The sequence below is a fragment of the Setaria viridis genome, chromosome 5 (genome assembly GCF_005286985.2).
Source record: "Setaria viridis chromosome 5, Setaria_viridis_v4.0, whole genome shotgun sequence".
NCBI classification, from domain to species: domain Eukaryota; kingdom Viridiplantae; phylum Streptophyta; class Magnoliopsida; order Poales; family Poaceae; genus Setaria; species Setaria viridis.
The window spans coordinates 26215827-26243309 of NC_048267.2; the positions used below are offsets into that span (position 1 = coordinate 26215827).

The 27483-nt window shown below is 47.2% G+C and overlaps 1 protein-coding gene and 1 long non-coding RNA gene across 2 annotated transcripts; both read right to left on the minus strand.

Moving 5' to 3' along the window:
* Window positions 1–492: 492 nt before the first annotated feature.
* LOC117857231 (uncharacterized) lies at window positions 493–12734 on the minus strand. The gene is made up of 2 exons (XR_011898151.1): window positions 11968–12734; window positions 493–6007 (listed from the first exon to the last, which is right to left on the minus strand). It is a non-coding gene; the product is annotated as an uncharacterized lncRNA (long non-coding RNA).
* A 3182-nt stretch (window positions 12735–15916) lies between these two features.
* LOC117859316 (uncharacterized) lies at window positions 15917–20009 on the minus strand. The gene is made up of 4 exons (XM_034742546.2): window positions 19372–20009; window positions 18523–18783; window positions 17487–18392; window positions 15917–16790 (listed from the first exon to the last, which is right to left on the minus strand). Exons 1-4 carry the CDS (start codon window positions 19826–19828, stop codon window positions 16324–16326), a joined length of 2091 nt encoding a protein of 696 aa, XP_034598437.1. The 5' UTR covers window positions 19829–20009; the 3' UTR covers window positions 15917–16323.
* Window positions 20010–27483: the final 7474 nt, after the last annotated feature.

Here is a 27483-nt window from a genome sequence, read left to right on the forward strand (position 1 = left end):
CTGTCTTTTGGCCCAAGGGAACCACTTTTAAAGGAGGGGGGCTAAAGTTTAGCACCCATATTTTAGCCTACCTGTTTGGCTCCCCAAGGGCTAAAATGGACTAAAGGGGAAGCTAAACTTTAGCCCAGGGTATCTAAGCAGGGCCTAAGGCACATTTTCACCATCCCGTAAGAAAAGTTTCATCCTTAATGGCCCATGGCGTCAACCTAAAAAAATGTAGTCCAAAAAAGGATTTCAAAGTCCAAATAGAGGAGAAAATATTATATTAACATTATTTGAATCAAAATACGGATACAATTGAAATGGATAAAACAATAGATAAAACGTATCCCTAATGTTCTCTTTGTGTCTACAAAGATTGCCATACTTTCATAAGCACATAAAACCAATTAGAGTGCATGCGAAATTTGTGATACAATAGATAAAACGTATCCCTAATGTTCTCTTTGTGTCTACAAAGATTGCCATACTTTCATAAGCACATAAAACCAATTAGAGTGCATGCAAAATTAGTATCACAAAAAGGAGGTGTGTTTGCAAATCAAACACTATTTACAATTGTTGGCGTTAAGAATCGGCCGATGATTCTCAGCGTCGGACACACGACCTGGGAGAATCTGCTCAACTCCTGTTCGGGTAATCGCTCTGGTACAGTTCGTGCGCCGTGCCAGTCAATCTGACCTTTGATTAACAAGGAAATAAAAATATTAAATTCCAAGGGTTCTGATCGGCCAAAGTTCCGATCTATCTTCAACAGCGTGTCAGCGATCGACCGATTCACTGTAAAGGTAACCAGCTATAAAACAGCCGATATCGCGTAGCGATTGTAAAGAAAAGCTACTAGAGCAAACTAAACAACGCTTGAAAAAAACAACTTGGGATAGATCTAATCGGCTGTATGATAACAAAGAAAGAAAGCAATAAAAGCTGATAGTTTGTATCTCAAGCTGTATAACTGGTGATAAAAATTAAAATAACAGGTAGAACCTACGATTCTAGTTGATATCGATAACCGGTGAATAAATCAAAACGAAACAACAGCGGTGCGCCCAAAGTTAAAGCTTAGGTATTATTCGATAAGCGGAACTTACATAACGGTTAGAGATCGTGTCGATGCAATCCTGCCAACCCGTATGAAAAAAAGGTATTTTGGCGAAGTCGCCGACTCGAAAGTAAAGTACGAGGAAAAAGTAGATTGGTTGTATTGATTGATGTGTATTTTTACAAACCTCTAGAGGTGGCTAGAGGTGGCGATTTATAGCCTATTACAACTGATTTCCTAACCGACTAGAATCTATCTTTAAAATTATCTCTAATTTTAAATGATAATAAATATTTACAAACACAACTCGTATCGGAGTTGGTTATCATATCCCACGGGCCAACCTTCTTCTTTAGCTAATCTTTTCTCCAACCCACTTTAGACCCATACTGGCCAAACCGCTGTAGCTCCCAATTGGCCAACCCTTACTGACCCCTTTCGTCAATCGGCCGAAACACTGTAGCTTCATGTCGCGGAACCGCCCAACTTAAGCTGGTTTAAATGCGCATAATCGCTGTCGAAATAGCAATTATCCGAAACGCACTTAAAATAGTATAAGTCCGGTAGTCCGTCGAGTGTCCCTGGGACTCCTCGAAATATCCACGACGTGTCCCATAGCCATACATCAGAATCGCTTCCACGATGGGAAGGCATCAACAAATATTACATTTTTACACACATACCAAGGTGCGAATTATTACAGACCATAGTCTGAAACAAACTTAATAATGCATGTTAGAGCAGTTCTAAGAGTTTAAAACATAAACCAGTCCAGGTGAAAGATAAACATCTAAGTTTTAATTCCAGGGTATTACGAGACTCGTAAAAATACCCTAGTTCTTCGGGGCTTCTTTCTCGGCGGACTCCTGCTGCGGCTCTGAAATAGCAACGAAGGATTCCCCTGAGTACGGGGTACTCAGCAAGACTAACCCGACTAACCAATATAATAGCTTTTCCGAAACTGAATGATAGCTGTTTAGTGTACTGGCTGACTCACATTTTTGCTAAAAGAGCATACTATAAGTGAAACCTTAGCTTTATCTTTTAATTCAGATTGAGTTGTTACCTAACCAGTCTAGATGGCGAAAAAGAAATATATTTTTGCAATCAGTAGGAATTAAGTCATATAACATATTAATTTCGGAAAACATTACATTCACTAGATTACACTACGATGCTTAACGGTGATCAAGTGCATTCATAACCGAGAATTGCGGCGATCCGGATCAATTTACGTCCTGCAGGAGAGCACCCTGATCACGTGGCAATCCGGAATTCATTTGTATATTCCAGAATACTGCGACTCCCCTGCTGAAGCCTCAGAAACTGCTCCAGCTTCGTTCGTAGAATTCCCGCCGGTACGAACTGCGTACGAAATGCTTCCTTAAAATTTTCCCAGGTGATTTCCCTCCCCATAAGTTGTCTTGCCAGGTAACTAGTCCACCAGGTTCCGGCGGGATCCTGAAGTTGGAGTCCGGCAAATTTTGCTTTCTGAGTGGTGGTGCAAAGCGGAATCACTCGGAACTTCTGTTCCATAGTCTGAAGCAACTCGTTTGCCTCCAACGGGTGCTCAGCCTTCAGAAAAATCGGAGGACGGGTGTCCAGAAACTGGATGTAGGTTACACCACGTTCCGAATCCCGTGTACCCCACCATTCCCGCTATTATGTACAACCATTTGGAGCAGCCAGGCTTGCTCGGCTCCCGAGTTCATGAGACTGGCTATAGCATCAGCCAGTGTCGGGGCCCTGGGTAGACTCTCCTCATGGCCCCCTGACCTGAAGCACGAGGACCCCTTGGATCCGTCATTCTGCCAAAAGTCGAACAAGGTATTAATATCCAAGCAACAATTTGCTACAAGTTTCATAAACATGCTTACTTTTCACACATATCAACTATTATAGTCACATACAAACCATACTTAAGTACATCATTATTTATGTTACATGAACTCAAGTTTGTTTTTACAGAACAACCCTACTACCGTCATCTCATCGTTCTTATCTTACATAATTACATAACAACATCCTCTTATCATGGTCACCCTTCAGTCACCATATGGATAAATGCCCAGTTCCGCAGCATTTATCCCTAGCCTTACCATAGCAGCTTGTAGTATGTCCTGATCCACTGTCTTTAGGGTCTGTCTTGGAGGAGCAACAGGTGGAGGTTGATTGACCGAGTTCTCACTTCCTGATTCTAGTCCTGGGTCGCTTGACGTATATGAAGAATATGACGAGGATGTACTGACACCAGAATTCCCTTCAATTTCTTCCGGCTCCTCCTCTTCCTCCTCTCCCTCGCCCTCATGCTCGGCTTCTTCCCATTGTTCCATAGGACCATGACCTTATGGGTCAAATTCGTCGGCATTTGCATTAGCTCATGCAAATTGATGATCTTCCATTGGAGCCTCTCCCAAATTATCTTCCATTTCAACATCAAATCCTTCCAGATTCTCATGGGCATGAAGGTCAATTTCGGGAGCTGCAGGTGGAGCTATGTCAGCCTCAACACCTACAACATGCACGAACTGATCTCCCTCATCCGGGCCTGGTGGTTGTGGCTCTTCTGGGGTGGAGGCGGTGGAACATTTACCATATTTTGAGCAGGTACTTGAGCCTGCATCTCCTCTAATGCCAGAAGGAGGGATAATATCTCATCTAGCTGCTGAAACCTTTCTGCCTCAAGTCGATTAACATTCGATTCAGCTGCCTCTCGTGCCCTCTCCGACGTATTCCTGCTAGCGTCCATATATTCCTTCATTGTTCTTTGCTTCTCTTCATACTCATCTATTCTTTTAGACTGCTCCCTCATAATCCTCCCCATATCATGTTCCCGATCTAGTGCCGCCTTCTTGCATAATTCTTTTATCATGTTTAGCACTCCATACCTCCATCTTAGCATCTTCATTCTTCTTCCTTTGATTATAATACTCCCTTATACATGATTGGTGAAGATTATACATAGCCATCATATAATCTGAGGCGGCTGCAACCAGGACATCGTGCTCCACACGGGATGAATTCTTCAATGCCTTAATCCTTCTTCTCCAAATACCATCATCCTGATGTTTTATGGGATAGAATCGAGCAGAACTCGACCCTATCTCCACCGTATGCTTTTCACATAACTCTGTGAGGACGGTCATGGCTACCCTCTCAATAGTGTCGTTGAATTCAAAACCCTGCTCCATGACTTCCTCCGAACGCCAGTTAGGATTTGTATCTTCATCTGGAATGTGGACGTAAACAGTGCAATACTACTTATGGCATGTGTCCTCCTTCCTCCAGTAATATTCAGGAGGATTATGAAATCTCAACTCCTGAAGTGTCTTCCACAACAGCTGTGTAAATCCAAGTTTGTCCAGATAGTGCCTCCGGGTCCATCCATCTTGATCAGTATACCCCTCTTGGAACATATGACAAAAGAAGCGGGGTTAGGTCTAACGGCACTCACCAAACCCAAAAAAATTTTAAAACATGCTATGCAATATGATGCAACAGTTCCTACGTACTTTCAGACTCATATACACACTCGTAGAAAAATTAGTGGCATCGTAATCTGTCCCTAATAATATACTATCGAATACTAGCGACACACAGCAAATAGTTAGCATCTGCAAAACAATCAACCAATTAATGCTACTGCCACCTATGACTCACATTTTCTTTATTTAAAATAGACTCAATTTTTAAATAGTAATATCTGTTGATTATCCCAACCTATGACTCTGATACCAGCTGTGGCGGAACTGCCCAACTTAAGCTGGTTTAAATGCGCCTAATCGTTGTCGGAACAACAATTATCCGAAACTAAACCGACTAACCAAGGACTCCTGCTACGGCTCTGAAATATAAACGAAGGATTCCCCTGAGTACGGGGTATTCAGCAAGACTAACCCGACTAACCAATATAATAGCTTTTCCGAAACTGAATGATAGCTGTTTAGTGTACTGGCTGACTCACATTTTTGCTAAAAGAGCTTACTATAAGTGAAACCTTAGCTTTATCTTTTAATTCAGATTGAGTTGTTACCTATGGCGAAAAAGAAATATTTTTGCAATCAGTAGGAATTAAGTCATATAACATTAATTTCGAAAAACATTACATTCACTAGATTACACTACGATGCTTAACGGTGATCAAGTGCATTCATAACCGAGAATTGTGGCGATCCGGATCAATTTACGTCCTGCAGGAAAGCACCCTGACCACCAGCTATGTACAATTGTCCAGATTGTACATAACGACCCTTCGATTAGTGTACCCAAAGATTGGGAATAAGACTACCCGAACCCAGGGACGCACCCCCACATGGGACCCCACGTCTGGCCCGATCTCCATGTGAGTCTCAGGTTACGCCCCTGCCATTCTCCAGCACGTCAAGCACGAGTACGAAATATTCCCGATCAGAGAGTCAACTAACCTACCGGACTTTATTGGTCCCATACCCAGTAAGCAACCAGGTGATATTCACTTGATCAAAGGTTAAGACAACGATCGTGCCTTAACCAATTTTAACTTAGCAAACAGAACTAATATTTCTAGCTTCTATCGGCTTTTCAAATTTTTAAGCTAAATCTTAACTAATATGTATGACCCAACAATTTACATTAGAGCTAAGTAATCAAGTTGTTTGAAGTATCTAAGCATTGCTAAGCATTGGTTAATTACTAATTCTTGAACAAGTGGCAAAGATGTTCTCCAAACAAGGTAGGATCATGCACAAGGATAGGTTTCAATCAACTCCTAGACTTAATGCATTCATATGGAAAATAACCAATAATTGGACACATGAAACAATAACTAAAGTAGATAGGTATAAATGCACCGGGGCTTGCCTTGATCTGTAAAAATGTTAGCGTTGTCCGACGATCTGGCTTCACAGGGAACTAACTCAACAATCTCCTCAAACTCTGAAGGTCCTTCAGATAAATCCAAGAATTCCCCTTCTAGAGCTTCGGCGTCTACGATTTAGTACATGCAGGGGTTAGTGATGCAACTTGCATCACTTTTTGAATACAGGACTATAAACTTTCCTTCATCATAAAGTTGCAAGCCAACAAGTCACTACACAACCTATAATCTATCATGATAAAGTTGCAAGCAACACTAAATTACTCAAAAAAGATTAACCCACTATTTTTATTTTCTTTACTAATCCTACCTTAGGCCTTTTATTTTATTTTTTTAAAACATTATAAACATTTTCTAATCTCAAAACCTAATTCCTATGGGTTAATAACAATTTGTGAATATGAAAACATTATTCAACATTTTATGCATTTAATAAAGGTTAAGCATTTATTTAAATATCTTAACGAAAAGGCATTAAATAAATACCTAAATTTTATTATTTTTCCTAAGGTGTAAAAATTTTAATGCGTAAAGGAAAATAAAACAATCCTAACAAAATTGGTTTCACTAATTTTGGACACTTCTAGAATTTCCTATGATTTAAATGGTGTAAACCAAATTTACACCATTTATCACTATTTATCTATAAAAGGAAAAACCTAAGATTATCCATAAACCCCCAGCCCAAACTTTTCTCACTCTACCCCCTCTTACGCACTGGACCCACTGGACCGACTCTATTTGCCCCCTCCTCTTCTACCCGCCGACCCACCTTTCCCCCCCTCTCCTCACCCTGGCGCGTGGCCCCCGACGCGAGGCCTTCTTCTTCCCCGCGCCAAAAGCAAGGCGCGACAGGGGCGGCGCGGCTCGACGGCCGGCGCCCCGCCAGCGACGGGGCCGAGCTGGGGAGGCAACCCCAGGACACAGCGCACCCGTGGGCGGCGGTGGCTCCCTAGAAGACGGCCGGAGCTGGCCTCTCCACGGCGGCGGGCGGCTTGGCCGACGGCCGGTCGTGGCCAAGCACGGCAACGGCACCAACACGACCTTTGACTCCTTCTAAGGCTCCCTAGCGACCTACGAACTTACCCAAGACTTACCGCAACCTACGAACTTACCCAAGACTTACCGCAAGGAGGGAAAGTGGCGGCAGGGAGGAGCTCACCATGAGCAGGAAGTTGGCGGCGGTGGACGACAACGGCGGCGGCTAAGAGCTCGCCGGCGGGAAAGTTGGAAAACGAGTAGGCACAGTTGTTGGCGAGGTGTTGGTGGGGATTTGGGTGGAAGGAATTGAAGTGGGAGGCGGTGAAACGGTGGAAATCGGCTGGCGGCAGGAGCTCGGCCGTGCTCTATTTGCGGTGGTAAAACAGGTAACGCAGTAAACGGATGAGAGCGGCGCTGGGAGCAGTAAATATACGAGTTTTTCACTGCTTGCATGAGTGCCACCGTGGCCAAGTTGTAGGTTTGCGTGGGTGAGGAGGTGGCCCTATGCACCGCGCTGGACAACGGGCGAGACGCCGGCGGCGACACATCTCTGTTCCGCTAGTTTCCCCTCCCTTTCTTTTACTCCGAAAATTCAGACCTTCAAACCGGTCGATTTTGAATCCTACGGTCCTAGAGTCCCTTAAGCAAACTTGTAGATAAACTCGAGTACTTCAATTGATATATTGGCTTTTACTCGAGATAAACATCCTAAAGTCGAAATTGTTGAGTCTCCATCTCGGGCAGACTGAACTTATTCTTATTCTGAATCCCTTGATTCAGTTCGACAGTCACTGTAACAGGGCCATTTGCCCTTCTTTTAACTCGATTTAAGTAGCTCAAACTTATTCCATATAGTTCAACCATCAACCATTCATGCTCTGCAAATAACAAGGATTCCATTTTACACATGAACTCATATACCTCTTGCACTACATTTCTCTGAAATTTGCTCCAAACATAGTCAATCGTTGCTGTTTCAGACTTAGGGAAAATTCAGTTTCAGTATCTAGTGCTGAAAACTGCCAGAGTACTGATTTTGAATCCTATTTTAAATTTGATCCCTCCACTTTCTCTGGTCAACAACATCCTACTAAACTTGTCTAAAGGTCATACTTCACTGCTGTTCAGACACCTTTGTCCACTTACTTGGAAAATTAGGCAGAAACTAATTTCAAAGTTGGATACTCATTATGTTTTTCTGAATTGCATATTTTCGGACGGGGAATAGTAACTTGATTGATTTCCTTTTTCAGCTGCATTCTTGAGGAGTTTGAGACTTGATTTAGTCTCCAACTTCATTCCCTTGAGTTCTAAACATTCTCAAGCCTCAACTTCATATTTTTGCTAAATTTATTCAAATTTAAAATTCCTAATTGCAATTTCGGTCAAATTCGGCTCGAATTTGACTTTGAGTCAATTACTCTCCTTTTGCTCTCAAAATCATCATTAACTTCTCATTGACACCTTTAGGCTGTCATTAACACGACGTGTTACACTTCAATCGGCCGATTCCCCACTGTAGCTTTTAGCTTGCCGCATCGGTCAATCTTTTCCTCCCTTGATGCCGATTCAAAACGTGTTAAAATCCGACGTCAACAACAATATAAATCAAACACTATATGCATGTTCTCCTTTGACATCATTTTATAATTGCCGATTAGCTTCCCACACAAATTTACAACTATTACACACAGATTTTGAACTTTATACATGAAAACTTTCTACACATAAATTGATTACTTTTAGCATTTCAAACATTGGACTCCAAATTCAAAAACTTTGCATCTCGAATTCAGGAACTTTGAAGTCAACAGGCATAGCACTTTTTGCAAACAAAACTCCAAACTTTGCACTACGAATTATAAAACATGCTACTATGTCATTTTAAACTTTGTACTCCCAAATCTAAAACTTTAATTCAAACCTTGCACTAAAAATTTAAGAACCTTCCAGCAACATAATTTCAAACTTTATACTCTCAAGTCAGAAACTATAAGATTGCATAACATACATGCATTTCTAAATTCAGTATTGCAAAATCTTAAACATTATGCAAAAGAAAAATGTATATACCCAAAAACTTTCAACTTTCACCTCAAAACCCTTGTACTTGGTATTATAAGCTTTGTATTGCCAGCTTCAAAACTTTGTAATTTCAAACTTTGCAATCTAAATTTAGAAAACTTTTGTACTAGCACATCTTAAACTTTATAGCCCCAAATACAAAATTATATAACAAAAGACTTTCTACAAATAATAACTTTACACATATAGGTTTCCACTCTCCACCAAAATACTATGAACTTTCTACTAAGACATTTGAAACATTGTATGCTTAAATCCAAAAGTTTATAATATAAAACTTTGAACTCTGAATTTAGAAACTTTGTACTAGCACATTATAAACTTTTTGTATTCCCAGCTTAAAAACTTTATAATTTCAAACTTTGCAATCTAAATTCAAAAACTTTGTGCTAGCATATCATAAACTTTGTGCTAGCATATCATAAACTTTGTAGTCCAAAATACAAAACTTTATAATGAAAGACTTGCTACAAATAAGAACTTCACACATATGGTTTTCACTCTTGATTAAAAAAAGTTCTGTCAACGGATTAAAACTTTGAATAGAATGGTAAAAGAATTATCTAGAGCTTTCTACACCCCAAACTTTGAATGTATATATTCAAAACTTCATATCAGGAACTTATGAGTACATGTTTACATAGCTTTATATTTGTAGTCCAAAAACTTCTAGCGACATGATTAAAAAACTATATATCTTTGACTTTCAAGTTCTACGTGTAGAAATTTGTAATAGAATATGAAAACCTTTTGAATAGAATATGAAAAACTTCTGACTCGTATATACACAAATTTCTACATCCCTAAACTTTGAATATGTACATCTCTAACTTTCAAGGGATACATAGAAAAACATTGTATTATGGATAAAAAACTTTCAAGGGATACACAACTTTTTCAGAGTTATAAGTGTGCCTCGGTCTCACATGTATGTTAGTGTGGTGATAAAAAGTCTTATTTAAGTGCTATCAGTGAACCTTGCATTGGTCTCACCTGTATGCATGAGAAGCTTAGTAAGCTACTTGTTACAATGGGCTTATCATGGCCACAAATTGAAAACCATGAGGTTTGTCAAGGACCATATTGTGCAAGTGACTTAACAAAAGACTAGCAGTTCAAAGCCATCAGTGAAGTGTGCTAGGCGCCAGGTAGTCTTTCACAAAACTCAAAAGATCACTAATGAAAATGGAGGTGCATGTGAACCATGATGAGTTAATGCTGGGACTGCGCATAATTACCGAGGACCGAAAACCAAACTGAAATAACCGAAACCAAGAATTTCGATCATTAGTTCAGTCCCAGGTATGAAATAGCCGAAGTTTAGTCGGTTAGTTCGGTTCTAGGTCTCGGTTAACGAAAAAACCGAACAAACCGAAGTACTTGAATGAGGCCCATTATAGAATGCAGCCCAGCCCAATACTGAAACTCCCATACATATAAACCCCTCCCACCACCCTAACCCTAGCACCTCCCCTCCCCTCCTTCCTCCCTCCCTCCATCCGGCGGCACACGGCCCCCTCCCCTCCTTCCTTCCTCCCTCCCTCAAATCCAGCGATGCACAGCCCCTCCCTGCCCCTCCTCCCTCCCTTCCTCGTCCCTGAAGCCCAGAGGTGACGCAAATCCGACGCCAGTGCCTGGTCGTGTCGCTCCTTCCTCGAAGATCCGGCCGCGTCGGTGCCTGGTCGTGTCGCTCCTTCCTCGAAAATACGGCCTCCTGCGGCACAACTCGTCCTCCATCATATGCTCCTGCGACCGCTATTCTGCTCCTGCTACCTCATTTCTTCCGTCTGTGTCTTGTGCGTATTGGATGGAATTTCTTGGTCGGATGAACTGGTGTACTCCGTGAGGCATTGATGGATTGTTTTTGTGTGTGTTGGATGCTCCTGGGACAATGTGTATATGCTATTTTATTTGGTTTGGATCTTCATCTCCGCAATGCTACATCTATTTTATTTGGTTTGGATCTTTATCTCCAAAAAAAATGCAGAAGGCAATGCTTTTTTCTTCGATTCTTTTGCTAGTACTCTGTTAAGCTTGGTTAGTTCGGTCAGAACCGAAGACCGAACCGAACTAACCGAGACCGAAGTTCTCGGTTCTGAGAAATTTTAGTAACCGATCGGTTCCCATTTTTAGATAACCGAATTTTGTGAAAGACCGAAGAACCGATCGGTTCGGTTCAGTCTGACCGAATGCCCACCCCTAGTTAATGCGTTGGTCTTCATCTGGGTGACTGAAAATTGTGCCATGGCAATGCCTAATTTATAAGTCACCATGTTATACACAATACAATTTTGCTCGATTTATTTATGAGGCAGCTAGAAATATTTGTAGCATATGTCAGGTGTCTGCTCTCTTCTATACATAAACTACTAGAAAATTTGCAGCGTATGCAACCATTATCTTGGCCGAGGACTTGGACTGAATCAGTAAGTATGAACTACTGTCAACTCATTTTGCCTCCCCTGGAATTTCCTCAACAACGGCACAAAAATGGAATCAAAGAACTAAAGGAAAACATAACTTGTTCGTAGAGGGTGCTAGTGGATTTATCTATCGTAAGATTGAGCTGGTGCTTGCTTGCAGCATGCATAGGCGGCAGCAAGCATTGCAAGTAGAAATAGATCAAGCGTGAGCTAGCATATGGTCTGACTAGATCTCAATGAAAACTGCAGAACTACTACTTGCAACATTCAAAATTGTAGCTGATAAACAAACTAATACTATAGTTTTATGCGTACAGGTGCTGCTAGTGCCAGCCATGGTGCTTCGTAGTGCTGACCAAAACAGAGCATATGCAGGCTACAATGCGTGCAGGCTTAGCAGAGCGTAAGCAAAACCAGCATCCAGCATAGACTACACATATCGGCATTCATTAAACCAAAAATTGTTCCTAGCAGTGAGCACGGCGGTCGGCTCTCGCCGCCCATGGATCGACCTCGCAAACAACACAGAATGGCATACGGCATAATTTAGGGGGATCAGATTGGGGGAGGATGCAGCTCACCAGAATAAAAAAGGCCCCCGAATGTTGACGATGAGGTGCTGGAGGATCGAGCCCTCTCGTAGTTCGCGTCCAGAGCAATGAGGAACACGAGCATCGGATCCCCTTCCGCCTTGTTGTCAAATACGAGAAGATGCCGGGATGAGGAAGACGAACGCCGGGTTCCCTTCCGCTAGTCGTCGAAAACGAAACGATGCGCGCGAGGAAGATGAGCACCGGCCCCCTATCGCCTCCTCGTCGAAGCAGGCGAAGTTGGTCTAGATCTGATTTCCGCCTCCCCCTCGGTGCAGGCGAAATGATGGGGTGGCGAGCTCGACGCATGGCCGGGCGTCCCCTCCACCCGGCCTCATCTCCCCCTGAGCGTGGATGAATCTGAGGGCAGCGAGGGTGTCAACGAGGACGCCGCGGCTTCCCTCCCCGTCTCCGGCGATTTGGAACAGGGGTGAGCCCACGGCTGCCGCTTATGCTTCGATGTGGGCGAATCGGCGATCGCCGGCCGCGAGCTCGATGCAATAATTGGGCGCGTGGGGGCGACGGTAAACGCGGCGAGATCGGTGATCGTCTCTCACCAGCGGCGATTTGGATCCTCTTTCGCCTCTCCCTCGAGGTTGTTTGAACGGTGGACAAACAAAAAAGCAGGTAGACGGTGGAATTCGAAGCGGTGGGAGAGATTCCAGAAAAGGCAAGTGGAGACATGACACCCCAGTCCTGATAAGGATAGGAGGCCACCGTTCGCTGTGATTGTTTGCCGCGCGCGCGCGTCAAATAAGAATTTCGGCTAGCTGCGCATGGTCTACAACGCAAAGTCGCAATTAAGGGGGTGTTTGATACAAGGTGCTAAATTTTAGCAGTATCACATTGAATATTCGGATGCTAATTAGGAGAACTAAACATGAACTAATTAGCAAATGGTTACTGTAGCACCACATTGTCAAATCATGGACTAATTAGGCTTAATAGATTCGTCTCGCGAATTAGACCCCATCTGTATAATTAATTTTATAATTAAACTATATTTAATACTCCTAATTAGTATCAAACATCGTGACAGGTGCTAAAGTTTAGCGGGGTGTATCCAAACACCCCCTAAGTGTTGGATGGTCTCTCATTCTTCTTTTTCGATTGTCCATGGCAAAAATATGGTTGATCACATTATTTCTTTCACTCAGATTTTGTTTCCATCCTTGCGATAAAGTTTTGACTGAAAACAAATTTCGTCTCACCCACTTCCTGCTAGTTGGCAAAATAAAAATGAACTATATTACGTGCCAGCTTCCCATTGGCTAAAAAATATGGGTGATAATTGACACATAATCACTTGGTTGTTACGTAGACATTCCCCATTTTGGAAGGGAAATACAACTCCACATGCATATTTGCACTCATGACGTTCTCCTTTCTCATATATTCCGCACATCTAACTTGTGATTTCTTCACCTACCCTATGATTGCTACCCTCTGTGACACGAATTCTAAAGCAAACGAGATGCCCTGATAAGCCATATGTGCAGGCAAGGACTTGTGAAAATTTCGTTTTGCGCGGGGACCCCGTGCGATCATGTCGTTTTTTTACACTTTTGCAGCAGGTAACTGCGATTGGAAGCACCGAAGCAGAAGCAGTACCAGATGTTAATTTGTGAAAAAAGAGAGAGAGAAGGATGCAAAGGTTAGAAGGCGTTTCGGCAAACCACGGAAAAATTAAAGGCTCTATCATTTCCACTAGAGCTGACAGCCTGAGTGAGTTTGTCCATTGGTAACAAGTTTCTGCTAGACACTATCAGGCTTCCTATACGTACAGTTAAATACTTTTTTCAAAAAAGAATATTTAGGTTTTTATAGACCTGCGGCTAACATATGACCCTTGCTAAGCTTCAAATACTCCGTTCCAAGAAAAACTTACCCACTATCCTACAAAATGAGCACAGTCACAGTAATTCAGCCTCACCTTGGGTTTCGCTCTTTTGGACCTGCCGCGTTCTTGATCTTCAGTGCTAGTAGTAGTATATAATTTTTTTTTAACGAACGGGCGAGATTGTGTAGTATATATAATTTTATTGATTGGTAGAGTCTATTTTGTCCGGCCTCTCGGCCTCTAGCACACAACAACAAAACCCAGGACCACCTGCGCCTTTTCACGGCCTGCGAGATTTCATCAGCCGGCTGACAGCCCTGTACTGTACGTACGTGATCACAAGCCAGGACCGAGCAGGAGCAACAAACAAAAAAAGACAACACAACAATCTATAGCTCACATGCCTTCCAGGACTCCTGGCTCCTTCCTCACCGGAATGGCGCCACGCCAGCCACCTCTGACCTCACTCCCCCCCCCCCCCCCCCCCCCCCCCCCCCCCCGGAGATCCAGCCAAATCGGCACGCAGGGTTGCGGTTGCCTGGTACACTTGGAGGTTGGAGTCACAAGAGCTCAGCAAAAAGTGTTGCGGGAGATGGCTGCATCCACTTTGATTCACCAACCAGTCTACCAGACTACCACCATAGCTTAGGAGCACATCCAAGTCAGCATGCAGGCATGCAGCCGATGCACACTTGGGATGTGTTTGATTTAAGGGTGCGTTTGGTTGCGAGGACGAAGTGGGACGGGACGGGACGATCCCACTTCGTCCCGCGTTTGGTTGGAGGACAGGTGGGACGGGGACATCCCTACGAGAGAATATACCCTCCAGATGTGGGATGCCCCCATCCCACCAAAACGAGCGGACGGGGGCATCCCACTTCGCTCCCGTCACGCGCCGTCCGTCCGCACCGGTGGAGGGGGCGAGTTTGGGCGGGGGGAGCCGCCGGCGGAGGGGTCGGAGCGGGCGAGCTCCGCCGCGGCCGGCGGGCGGGAGCTCCACCGCGGCCAGCGCAGGCGAGCGCGGCCAGCGGGCGCGGAGGGGCCGGCGCGGGCTCGCGCGGCCGGCGGGCGCGGGCGAGCGGGGCCGGCGGGCGCGAGCTCCACTGCGGCAGGCCGGTGGAGGAAGAAGATACCTGTTAGTATGACAGGTGGGCCCCACGAACGGTGTTAACAGAAGAAGAAAACGGTGCTCGTCCCGTCTATAGCGATCTCTCCAACCAAACAAAAAATTAGGACGGACCCATCCCATTCAACCAAACAAGAAATGGGATCATCCCATCCCGAAAAACTGTAACGGGACCGTCCCGTTCTACATTGTCTCCCAACCAAACGCACCCTAAGAGTTGGAGGAGGTTGGAATGGGTTGGACCCAGTTAGGGAGGTGTTTGGTAAGAGGGGGTTGGAATGGGTTGGACCCAATTAAAAGAATATTCCCTCCAGATGCGGGTTGGATGCCTCCGTCCAAAACGAGCGGACGCATCCAACCCACATGCACGACGTCTCCCGCCGTTTCGTCCGAGAGAAGGAACAAGCGGGGAGAAGGGAGGGGTGGCCGGTGGTGGCCGGTGTCAGGGAGAAGGGAGGGGCGGGTAGTGGCAGGCGGCGCCAGGGAAAAGGGGGGGACAGGCGGCGGCGGAAGGCTGGCACGGCGAGGGAGAGAAGCCGGTGATGGGCGTAGGAGCACCGGAGCCTTCACCACGACCCCATTTTGGTGTCTTTTTGGGGACGAGGAGGCCCGGGAGGTGGTGTTCAGTGGTGGCGCTCGAGCTTGGGCCGGCGGCAATGGCGGTCGCGGGATCTTAAATCCCTGACACTAGGAGCCAAGGCGCAGGGCAAGATGTGGGGGAGGAGGGATCTGAGAGGGTGTGTGAGCTGTAGGCGGCAGTGATTTGGGAATGGTGGAGGGGTTTGGGAGGAATCGGCCGGCGGGTCAAGGGAGCTTGGCCCGGTTCACCTCTAACTCGAGGAAGAAGAAAGGAGAAATGTTAGGTGCCGGGGAGAAGGTGGGGTAAAAGAAAAAAATGGAGAAAATGTTACGTGGATGACATGTGGTCCCTAATGGATGACAGGTGGATCCACCAACAGATGTGGCTAACAGTGTTAAAAATGGCATTCATTCCAACCTTCTCAACCCCTCCAGTTAAATAAAAAACTGGAACAGATCCATCCCTCTCATCCAAACACGAGATGGGTTAAACCCAACCCACAAAAGTGGGATGAACCCAACCCATTCCACGTGATCCCAAAACCAAACAGATGCTTGGTTTTTTGATCGGTGGTGATATAATGACACATCATTAGCATACAAGATCTCATGATCCTAGGCATGTGCTTCCTAAGATCAGCGATTACTGATTAGTGCCTAGCTCGGACAACGCTTTCTAAGATCAGTGATTACTGACTAGTGATCCTAGACAAGTAGCTAGGTTACAAAGGCCCATATTTGGCACACTGTCAGGCATGTGACTCTTGCATGAACAGTTACAGTGCATTGGAACAGAAATCCATCAGATGGTGCCCAGTTCTTGGAGTAGCTCCTCCATCGTCGGCCTCTGGTCCGGGTCCTCGCTGGTGCAGGCCAATGCGATCTTGGCCAGCCTGGCGGCCTCAGCCGCCGAGTAGCTCCCGTGCAGGTTGCCGTCGACGAGCTCCCCGACGTCGCCGGGCAGCTGCATTGCCGTCGCCGTCGCCACCTTCCTCCTGCCCGTGAGCACCTGGAGCACGATGACCCCGAACGCGTAGACGTCGCTCTTCTCCGAGAGCCGGCCCACGGTGGTGTACTCCGGCGCTAGGTACCCCATGGCGGCGCTGGCCTTGAGCGTGGAGAAGACGAGGTCGTCGACGAGGAGCTTGTGCAGGCCGCACCCGGAGATGAGCGGCCGGTAGGTGTAGTCCAGAAGGACCTTGTCCGCCGAGATGCTCTGGTGGACGAGCGCGGGCTTGCCCGGTCTCGTGCTGTGCAGATACTCAATCCCTGCAAATGCAAAAGTCGGCAAATTTTAGATGGTTGCGAATTTGAAAATTCACCGTTTCTTTTCTCACGCTGCTGATAGCAGTGAGTACAGTGAGATGATTGCTGACCTACAACTATGGTTAGTGTGGGAGTACGGTCATGCACTCTTACTTCGAGTTCTCTTTAATTCGAATTTGGATGCTTATTTCTTCTCTTAACGAAGAAAAATCGCTGGATCTAATTTTTTTACCTACAAGTAACCCAAAAGTTTTTAGACATGTCACGCGGAGCAAGTGCTTTTCAGTACAGACAAAGGTCCTGGATGCGACTAGTGCGGCGTACCGGCCTGTTCACAGGTTTCTGCTCCACATGTGAGCAACCAGCACGGGATGGATCCATCATCCATGGACTGTTCTTCCATCCGGTGATTGCAAGAATCAATGTGCCCATGCATGACGCACGCCATCTCGCAAAATTTCGAAGTCGTTGCCAGATGTTGCATGCGTGCCATGTGTTTTTCAGGCAGATCAGGATGACAACTAGCTTCAACCTAAGCATCATCGTTTGGGTTTGTGCATTGCTGATTTGCTGCTTTTTGTGTGTGTGAACGAGTATGAACGGTGTGAATGCAGAGAAGATTTGGGCATCGGCAAGCCACTAGTGGAAGATCAGTGACACTTACTAAACTGATTGCTAGAGAGTGACAGTCCACTATACCTCTGGCGATGCCCTTGATGATGGAGATCCTCGTGGACCACTCGAGGACACGGCCGCCGGCGGTGTCATCGGCGTCGACGTCGAGGAACTGCGACAGGCAGCCGTTGGGCACGAAGTCGTAGACGAGGAAGCACTCCCCGCGCGCCCTGGAGCAGCAGAACCCCCGCAGCGCCACCACGTTGTCGTGCCGGAGCTCGGCGAGCAGCTTGAGGCCCCGGAGGAACTCGGCCTCCTCCTGCCGGCAGCACGTCTTGCCCAGCCGCTTCACGGCGACGGGGGTGCCGTCGCGCAGCGTACCCCTGTACGTGGCCGCCAGGCCGCCGGCCTTGTTCCTCCCGCGCCTCCCGAGGAGGTTGAGCTCCGAGAAGTAGCGCGTCGCGGACTCCACCTCCTCAGTGCTGATCCGAAGGCTCTGGGCCAACACGTCCTGCGAGGAGGAGGAGGGGGAACCGAGCCCCGCGGAGGCGCCGCCCCGCGCGCCGGCGAGCGGGTCCCAGGCATTTGAGTACTCGAGGCTCGCCAGCGCCGACGACGCGCTCTTGCGAGCTGACGACGCCTTCGCCGCGGCCTCGGTGACGCCGCAGGCCGTGGGCGGCGAGCCCCCCGAGACGACCCTCTGCCCGCGCCACCGGCGCCACGAGAGCGCGAACAGGCCGACCGCCGTGGCCGCGAGTAGAGCCACGGCGACGACGACCACGGCCGCGAGCGCCTTGGTTGACGGGGCGCGCCCGCGGCCGCCGCCGTCGGGAGACGTGACCTGCGGCGAGATGCCGGCGCTGAAGGGCTGCGGCCTGTCCGGGTCGATGAGGTCCGCCGGGGTGCACGGGCGGAGCGCCGGCAGCCCGGCGCCGCACAGGTCGGTGTTGTTCCCGTACTGGAAGCCGGCCTGCAAGTTGGCCGCCAATTCTTGGGACGACGCAACCAGAAAATCAATCAGCATTATTTCTAATCAATCAAGAATCGATGCGGCCGGGTAAACAGCAAGGCTCGCGCGGATGAATGAATCGATGGAGAGAGGGGAAAAAAAATTACTTACCGGCGGGGACGCTGCCGGTGAGGGAGTTGTTCCTGACGTCGAGCGCGACGAGGCGGGGCAGCCGCGCGAGCCTGACGGGGATGGAGCCGAAGAGGTTGTTGAAGCCGAGGTCAAGGCGGGAGAGCAGCGGGAGGTCGCCGAGGCTGGCCGGGATGGCGCCGTTGAGGCGGTTGGACTGCAGCGCCAGGACGGTGAGCCTGGTGAGGTTGCCGAGCTGCGTGGGGATGCTCCCGGTGAGCTGGTTGTAGCAGAGCTGCACCACTGCACGGCCACATCGACATCATCAACTCATCATCAGCAGCAGCAGCATTGAATCAGAACCAGGCCGGAGAAGATGCGAATGCGAGGACCAGTGCTAGCTAGAAACATTTGCATTGGTACTCCGTACCATGGACGCGTTAGAACAGAGCAGCATCTAATATGGTATGGGGACACCAGAGCAGGGGAGTACTAAAATGGGAAACGACCCAAGGAAACATGTAAATCTGAAAAGAAATGTTGGGTAGTAGTATCAGTCAAGGAGTGTTGCAATCTGCCCAACAAAGAGCTGCTCGATTGAGACTTTGGACGACAAAATCCAACGGATGCACAGGTAGGTAAAGCAGCACCCATTTTGATTTGGAGTCAACAAACGCCAAGCAAGTCGACCGGATACAAATAAATAAAAAACCACAGGGGACGAATCAATCATCGATCCGAGCAATGCAGCGACCCAGAGTCCACGGCGCCGCCACATGCATGCGATGCGAGTGCGGGTCAGCGGGTGCGCGGCCGGCGTGAGCAGCCGAGCAGGGCGAGGATGGACGAAGGTTCCGAGAAATCTGAGGGAGCCCGTGTGCGTGCGCGTACCTTGCAGGGACGCCATGGCGCCGATCTCCGGCGGGATGGGCCCGGAGAGGTTGTTGACGTCGAGGTAGAGGTCGGTGAGCGCACCTAGCGCGGCGAGCTCCCGCGGGATGCCGCCCCGGAGCGCGTTGTAGTGGAGGTAGAGCCCCGTGAGCGCGCGGAGGCCGGCGACGGCGGGCGGGAGCGTGCCGGCGAGCCCCTTCCCCTGCAGCGAGACGTTGGCGACGGCGCCCCGCGCGTCGCAGGCGACGCCCTCGAACCCGCCCCGGGCCGCGCAGGGGTCGCGGCCGGGCGCCCACGACGGGAGCAGGCGGCCCGTCGGGTCCAGCGCGGCCCCCAGCGCCAGCAGCGCACGCACCTCTCCATCGTCCGCCGCGCGCGCCGGGGCCGCGCCCAGGGCGAGGATGAGGAAGAGGGCGGCGGCGATGGCGGCGAGCGCGGCGAGGCGGGCGGGGGCCATCGCGCCACGCTGCGCCCCCGGGCGCGCGCACCGGTGCTGGGAACCGGAGCGAGGGGGAGGCCGGCGCGGTCGACGCGGCTCTCGGTGCTGGTGCGCGTGGAGAGGAGGGGGAGAGGGAGACAAGACGGGGGCGTGGGCGCGTGCAGGGGTGAGGGGTTCGAGGGCCGAGCTGAAGAAGTGAGCCGAGTGGCCGGGTGGTAGCGGTAATAACGTGGAGGCCCCTCGAGAGCGGCGGTCGGGTCGGCCGTCGGGTCAGGGTCAGGCGCTCAGCCGTGACGAGCAGTCGAGCAGACCCGAGATGTCAGTGGCTGCAAGGCCGCTTGGCATCCGTAGTGCACGACGAACTACGCGACAACCGACAAGTCAGGTACGCTGCATGCACCGTAGTCGACGTGGGCCTTGCGTTTGCGTCTGACCAGCGTACGTAAAACAAGGTGCCAAGGCTGCTGATGCTTTAACTTTCTTCATCTCCGGCCGGTCAACTGTAACTAGTTGTGTCGGACAAGTCACGGTGCAAGACGATCCTAGTTGGAAATTGGAGCGCGAGCATGATTTTCGACCGAAAATGATGCGATCGCCGCCGTGCCAAACTTTTGTTGCGTTGCCTGCCCTGCGCGTGGTCGTATGGTTTGGACCCGTTCGGCGAGGCATTGATGAGGAGCCAGCGGGCGTCACGCTGCCGCAGTTTGAGTGCACATCAATCGGTGCTCTCGCCAGTAGGGCCGCCCGGCCGACAGTGTGAAGGCCGCCAGGAGAATCTAATCATCGTCCGTGGGACATCTGGCCAACTCCCAACCTACAGAGTCCATAGATAATTTCTACGTGGACATATCAGCACAATCTTCCTTTAGAAACTACACCGCCCAACCCTGATTTGTTCACGTAGGATCGTAATAAATTGTATGCATCCACTTTTTATTGTTTTCTCTCCCTTCATCTTCTCTCTCATCCAACCCCGTCACCGGCGGCGGCGGCGGAGAGACCGCGGCCCGCGGGAGGGCGACAGTGTGCTCCGCGCGCAGCAGGCGTGCCGCACGCGGGCGGTAGGGAGGTCGCGTGCTCCGCGCGAGCCAGCGAGCGGCAGCCGTGTGCTTCGCGCGTGCCGGCGGGCGAGGAGGTGGCGGCCCGGCGAGCTGCGAATAGGCAGACAACGGCCGCGGGGCCGTGAGCCGAGGAGGCGAGCACGACCCTCTCTCCCACACCCCCCTCTTCACCAGCGGGATAACGGTCGAGGCCACCGCACGAGCGAGGCAGGGCCGCACTGCATGTGTGCTGGGCGGCGAGCGGCGCGATGGCAAATTCCGCAATCGACCTAGCATGGATTCGTTCCATGAGCTTCGATTTCAATCATTCGTGAGTCGATTCACCGTGTACGAAATAGCGGGCTATAGCGAGGCTATAGCAACATTATAACGGTTGATGCTAACTGCCGTTATAATAGTGTTATCCTAATTAACAGACTATAATGGTTGCGTACAGCTCTACACTAAATCTCATAACCCATTGCTTCTTAACCATGTGATTTTTGGTCAGCACTTTTGATTTTCCATCGGCGGCGGCGAGCTACGCGCCTACGCACGAGCGAGGCTTTGGTTGGAGCATGCCGCAACGTGGAGCACAACTGATGCTATGGAACGAATCCATGCACGCGCGGATGCGGCCAGTGCTGAGGCGCGGGCGGCGAGCAGAGACGACGGCCGACGGCTCCACTGGGGTGCACGGCGGCGATTGGGGCGGCGAGCAGAAACGGCCGGCGACGACGATAGCTAGCGGCTTAACTGCGGCACGGGCGGTGAGCGGCGAAGACGGCAGGCGCCGGGGATGAGAGCGGTGCGTGGGCCCCATGGATGAAACGGGGTGCTCGGCCCCAACGCCAAAACGATGATTTCTTCGAGCTTCGATGCGCTGCAGACGTGATTTCGCAGGTACGAAACCGTTTCCTCCTCTCTCCACGTTAAGTCCCTTGTTATATCACCAAATTACTTACGTAGCAGTCTAATTAATATTATAGAAACTAAGGGTTGCCACAGCGGAGGGTTGGGACTGCACTAACATACTACAGGGATACTGCTCAGAGTAGAATTGAACGAGAGAGCAAAACAGGCCGGCCTAGCACTGTATTCCCGTTGACGTCCTATGCATACGTTCGTATTTTCCACAGCGGGGCCTGGCATAACTAGATACCACTACCCCTTCAAGTGAATACGTACGTATACGTACATATTCAACTATTCAAGCTCGCGCCCGAGTTACTTCACTGATGCATTTCCTCATTACTTCATTGAGCAATGACCTATTAGTGAAAACTGCAAAGTCTTTATTTTCTTGTGAGCTTGTCTTGTACAAACTGCCAGTGCCAGAATTGCCTTAAATCACTCTAGCTATGTAATACTTTCTCCATTCTTAAATATATGACACTTAAAATAAACAATTAGTTCATTTTGAACTAATTCTATTAACGTCATGTATTTATAAATAAATAATGTTATATATCTGACATGTACTCCTTCCAAATTACTATTTGTTTTGGCTTTTCAAAGTGCATAGGAAAAATTATGTCTCTAGACATAGTATATATATCCAGATATATATAATAAAAGCTACGTATGTAGAAAAGATAAAATAAATAGTAATTTGAGATACTAGTCCATCAACCCGTGCTCCCGCACGGGCTAATATTTTTAAAAGCTATAATTGTTGAAAAATATTTAGAAATTAAACTCCTAGCTAATAATCAAAATTGTTTACCTACTACTCTCTTATTTTTTTAGCACTTCAACATAATACTATAGGTAATTTAGAATCACATATTAATTTATTTTGAATATTTATGTATGATGCACATGAAAATAATTAGATTAAGATTTAGGTGTTTACTTTAGGTTATTTTTCACTTATATACAAATTTAGAATGACAATTAACTTATGATTTATAATGATACTCCCTCTATCTATGTTTATAAGGTATGGTATGACTTGGTACGATCTTCCAAATAATTCTTTGATCATTCATTTATCTTATATTATATTGTTTGCAGTTATAAACTTATGATTATTGTAGAGTATATTTGATTACGAATCCAACCGTATAAATTTTACATTATAAAAATAAAAAAATTAATAGTTAAATTATTGATCAAAGATTGCAAAGTTTAAATCTTGATATGTGTATGCGCCTTATAAATAAAAACAGAGGGAGTATGTATGATTAAATTTGATGAAGATTATGTTGTTACTTTAGATTATTTTTTATAGTGTCCAAGCTCTGTAAATTTAGATATAAGTTTAGAGTTTATTTTTGAATATTTTTGTAATAATAGTGGTGGGTAACTTACCAATAACTAAGATTATTAGAGTTTACAGGATTGATGTTTGATGTTTTTTTATTTTTATGAGAATTTATAGGATTTATCTTTTTTTCCATCATGACCCGTGGAACTAATGTGGAGTCTCCAATGGAAAAAAAATCATACCACATTACTACAAAACTATTACCTTAAGTTACCTCTCATATATTCATAAGTTACATCATTTTGTCATCCACATTTATAATCTTTAACTTTTCACTTTGCATCGATGTATGCACTTGAATTTGTTTAATGGATCTTAAATTTGTGCTATAATTTTAACATAGAAATCTATATTATCATCACTTCCTCTGTATCTTTATAAATGATGGCACACATCCTGTGTATATACCTTAATTATTATATCATATACTAATAGCGTAAGAAATAGACGATTTAGAATCATACATTACTTTATATTTTTAATTAATGTGATTTGTATTCAAATGTAGGGTTACCTCATGTTATTTTTAATAATGGCATGTGGGTAATATTTATGCAACTTTGAGGGGTTACTTTAAGTTATTTTAAAGTATTAGTGGTGGGCAATTTAGTTGCAAATTTAGGGGGTTATTTGAAATATTGTTTATAATGGCATAATTGGGTAATTTTGATGAAGATTAGGGGGTTACTTTAGTTTATTTTATATAATGGCAGAGGTGGTTAATTTAGATATAGATTTAAGGGTTACTTTAGGCTATTTTCATAATGGCTTAGGTGGCTAATTTTTTAGAAAATATAATAGATCCAATGGGCTAGGATGATTTGAGCCTACCAATTGATGGCAATATGTTTTGCTTTTTGTGAGAATTTTTAGGATTTCTCTCTTTTTCTAGAGTGCCACCTAGGATCCTAGGTGCCATCACATGGTGGCTTCAAAAGGAACCATTACTAGTAATAGTAAGATTATGATCTCCTCAAATAAAGTACACAAAGGCCATGCGAGGCTAGCTTGGAACTTTTGAAGCTGTCTGTCACTCACCCAGCTTCCGTTGAAAAGGAGATCGAAGTTCCCGTTTGGCCAGCCGGGGAACCCGATGCCATATGCTTCCGTCCGCTTGTTGCCCAACTTTTGAACCCTTTCTTCTTCAACCCCTGATTAGATAAAGGGAGTATGCATATTTAACATTAAGCGCAGACAAGATCACGTGGAGGGAACCGAGAGAATTAAGATTTGCAGTTCGTTCCATGCTTATGTTTGCAGCGAGATTAACTACTGCTGCTTTTGACGGACATCTGTGAGAGTAGTAGTTAAGCCTTTTCTTGGGTAGTGTTTTCCATTTGATGGACAATTAAAGCAACAAAAGGTACATACTTAGGGCAGGGTTCCTCCAGGGGCAGCGTGTCGTGTTTCTTCAAAGTACTTCTATTACAGTAGTAAATAACTTACCTTGCTTTGCCACCTTGTCGGTGCGAGAGGTGATTAATATATATTCACAGTGAGGCAGAGAGCATGCATCATCAAGATTTAGGAGTCGTACTGCATCGATCTAAACACGCCAACTAATCGAGATGTTTACGTGTGAGTTCGGGCGGTGCTTTAGATTATTTCGTATGGGATACGTTGAATAATTTATTTAGATATTGATTTTTTTTCAAACAATGGAGATGAGTATCTTTTTAGCGTGTCCTATAGCCTTATGGAGGTTAATATCTGTGGAGACTCCACAGCTACTCTTGTACCAGAGAGAAGGCTGACAAGCCACACTTGTACAAATCATAATGCCATCACGCGCGTCAACGGAGGGTTGTCTGACCTCCGTGGAAATTTGGAAACTCATCAATGACGTACGCAGACGGACGAGGGACCTACTAATACTTTTGTTTGCGAACAGCATTAAGTAGATTAGGCGCCATTAGCACGTGAGATGGTGTTGATTTTCAAGCCCCCGACGACCTTTTGCATGCTCCCAAGACTTTCCTGCACTCTGAGAGATACTCCGATCCTGCCGCAAGAGTCAAAACCAAACATGCCGAACTTCTTACTTAGCACAATTGACGCTCAAATCGAACTCGCTTTGCCTATCGGTCGAGTTATAATTAATTCGCCGATGATGCCCGCAGTAGCTTAAATATCTACCCCCAGATGAGTACACTTACTTAGCATAATTGGACATGCTTTGATCTTAAGTACATGGCACCCACCGTTGACTTCTTACTCAAATTTTGACAAACAATATTTATTTATTTAATTAGTTCGGTAAAAATATTTATTTAATCAATTGGTTTGGTAAAGTGAGATGAGCCAAACACCAAAACTACTATAAACTTAACTTGTATATTTATCTAAAAACCTGCAGATATTTAATTGCCTAGTCGGAAATGACAATCTTTCATGGCTGGAGGTAGTATCTTTTATCCCTTTCATTGTCTATCATTGTGATTATATACAAACTTGCATCATCATATCATCTGTCTTGTGGTCCTATACATGTAGGTGCCGATATTTCTTGCAACAAGAATATTCTACTAACTTTCATTTGATACTGCAAAGAGGTAAATGGGACAATTTGAACGTGCTAAGCCATCCATGGCACATGACAAAAAACTAGACCGAAGAGCTAGGTAGAGGGACCGTGGGATGCATGCATGCATGATGCCGGCAAGTGGCAAACTGATTACCTCCCTCCCTACCTACAATGATTTGAGCTCTATGTATCGTGCCAAAGTGTCGGAGTCTAGATAGGCGGTCGATCTAGCTCCCTCCCTACAGCATACCTTGGACAGTTGGATCAATAGAGCCATAGGCGCTAAGCAGGCGGGCAAGCAAAAGCGTACAGCGCGCATCAGCACGTACATTGCAGGCGCATGAGCGCGCGAGGAACAGGACGGCGAAAATGCAGGCTAGTACTATGCATGTGTGTATTGTTGCGGAGCGCGAGCATGCCTGCATGCACACGTCTTTTCACCACCTGAGCCCGGCCGCGCCTCAGTGTACGTACCTGAGACTCAGAGAGACGACGGCCGGGCTCATCAACATGCATGCAGTAGCAGTAGGACATTTCATACTAGATATCTGCCTGGTACAGGCACGCGCGTGCGTGTTGGTTTGCTCGATCGCCGCTCCTTCCGTGCTGCTGTTGGTTTCGTTCGCCGGAACCCGCCGGCGGCAGCTTTGCCTCGGTTCGGGGAGCGAGGGCAGCGGGTCGTCTTTCGATGCTCCAGGTTTACTTTGAACGCACCGAGGAATTTCCGTACCATGCATGGCATTGCATGCGTGCGTATGTGCGCCAGATCTCTTCATCCACGATGCATCCTCCTCCTGACGACGGGCGCGCGGCTACCACTGTGCAGCTACCAGCAGCACGCACGCGGATAGCACAAAGGGAAAGGGAAGCAAATTAAAGGATCGGATTATTCCCTTGCGTACGTGGAGCTAGCTAGGCATGGATCGGACGATCGGAGCAACAGTACCTACTAGCTGGAACGGTGTATCGGTTGTATTCCCGCTTCCCGAGGCAGGGGACGGAAAGCAACGGTGGGCGCAGCCATGCATGCTGCAGGTCGCGGGCACCCTTTCCGCTCGGAAGAGAAAAATGGCTTTGTAGGCAGGCAGCAGCAGCAGATGGATGATCGATCCGACCGAGCATGCCATAATATGCATGCACCGGCGCGTAGGCCACCACCGCTTCATTCTCATCTCACTCACCGCCTTTGGCCTTTGCCCACCAAGCAGCTTTTGCTAGCTACCTCCCGTTTTGCGCTTTTGCTTTGGCTTGCTTAAAGGTCTTTGAGGAGTCAGCCGGCCGGAGCATCTGCGGCACTGCACTGCATGTTCTCTCCATACTATACCCGGCCTGTGCATTTGCGTGGGCTTTTGCGTGGGCTTTGCATATTACAGCATGCAGCCAGCGGCAGGCCAAACAGTTTGGCGTCAATGACAAAGGACGAACGAGCGCCGAGGTCCTGGCTGGCTGGCTGGCTGGTGTCTCCGAGACGACCGATGGATCGGAGTCAACAACTGGCCTGACACCGAGCGCCAGCGCCAGATTACTGCCTCCTAGCGTTGTCACCTCCCCACCCTGTCTCCAGTCTAGTCCTGTTCTACCATGGCAGGCATCGGGACTATGAGTCTGTTCTCTTCAGCTTATTCAACCGGCTTATCAGCCACAAAACAGTATTTTCCTCTCATAACAAATCAGCCGTTGCAACTTTTCAACCGACTTATAAGCTACAAAACAATATTTTCCTCTTCCACCTTTCAACTTGCACGTACGCCATCCTGACCCTCTTTCGCCCCTTTTTTCCTCTCGGTCCCCTTAGGAATGCTGGCTACGGAATTCACTCGCAGCTCTGGACGTCTGTTAG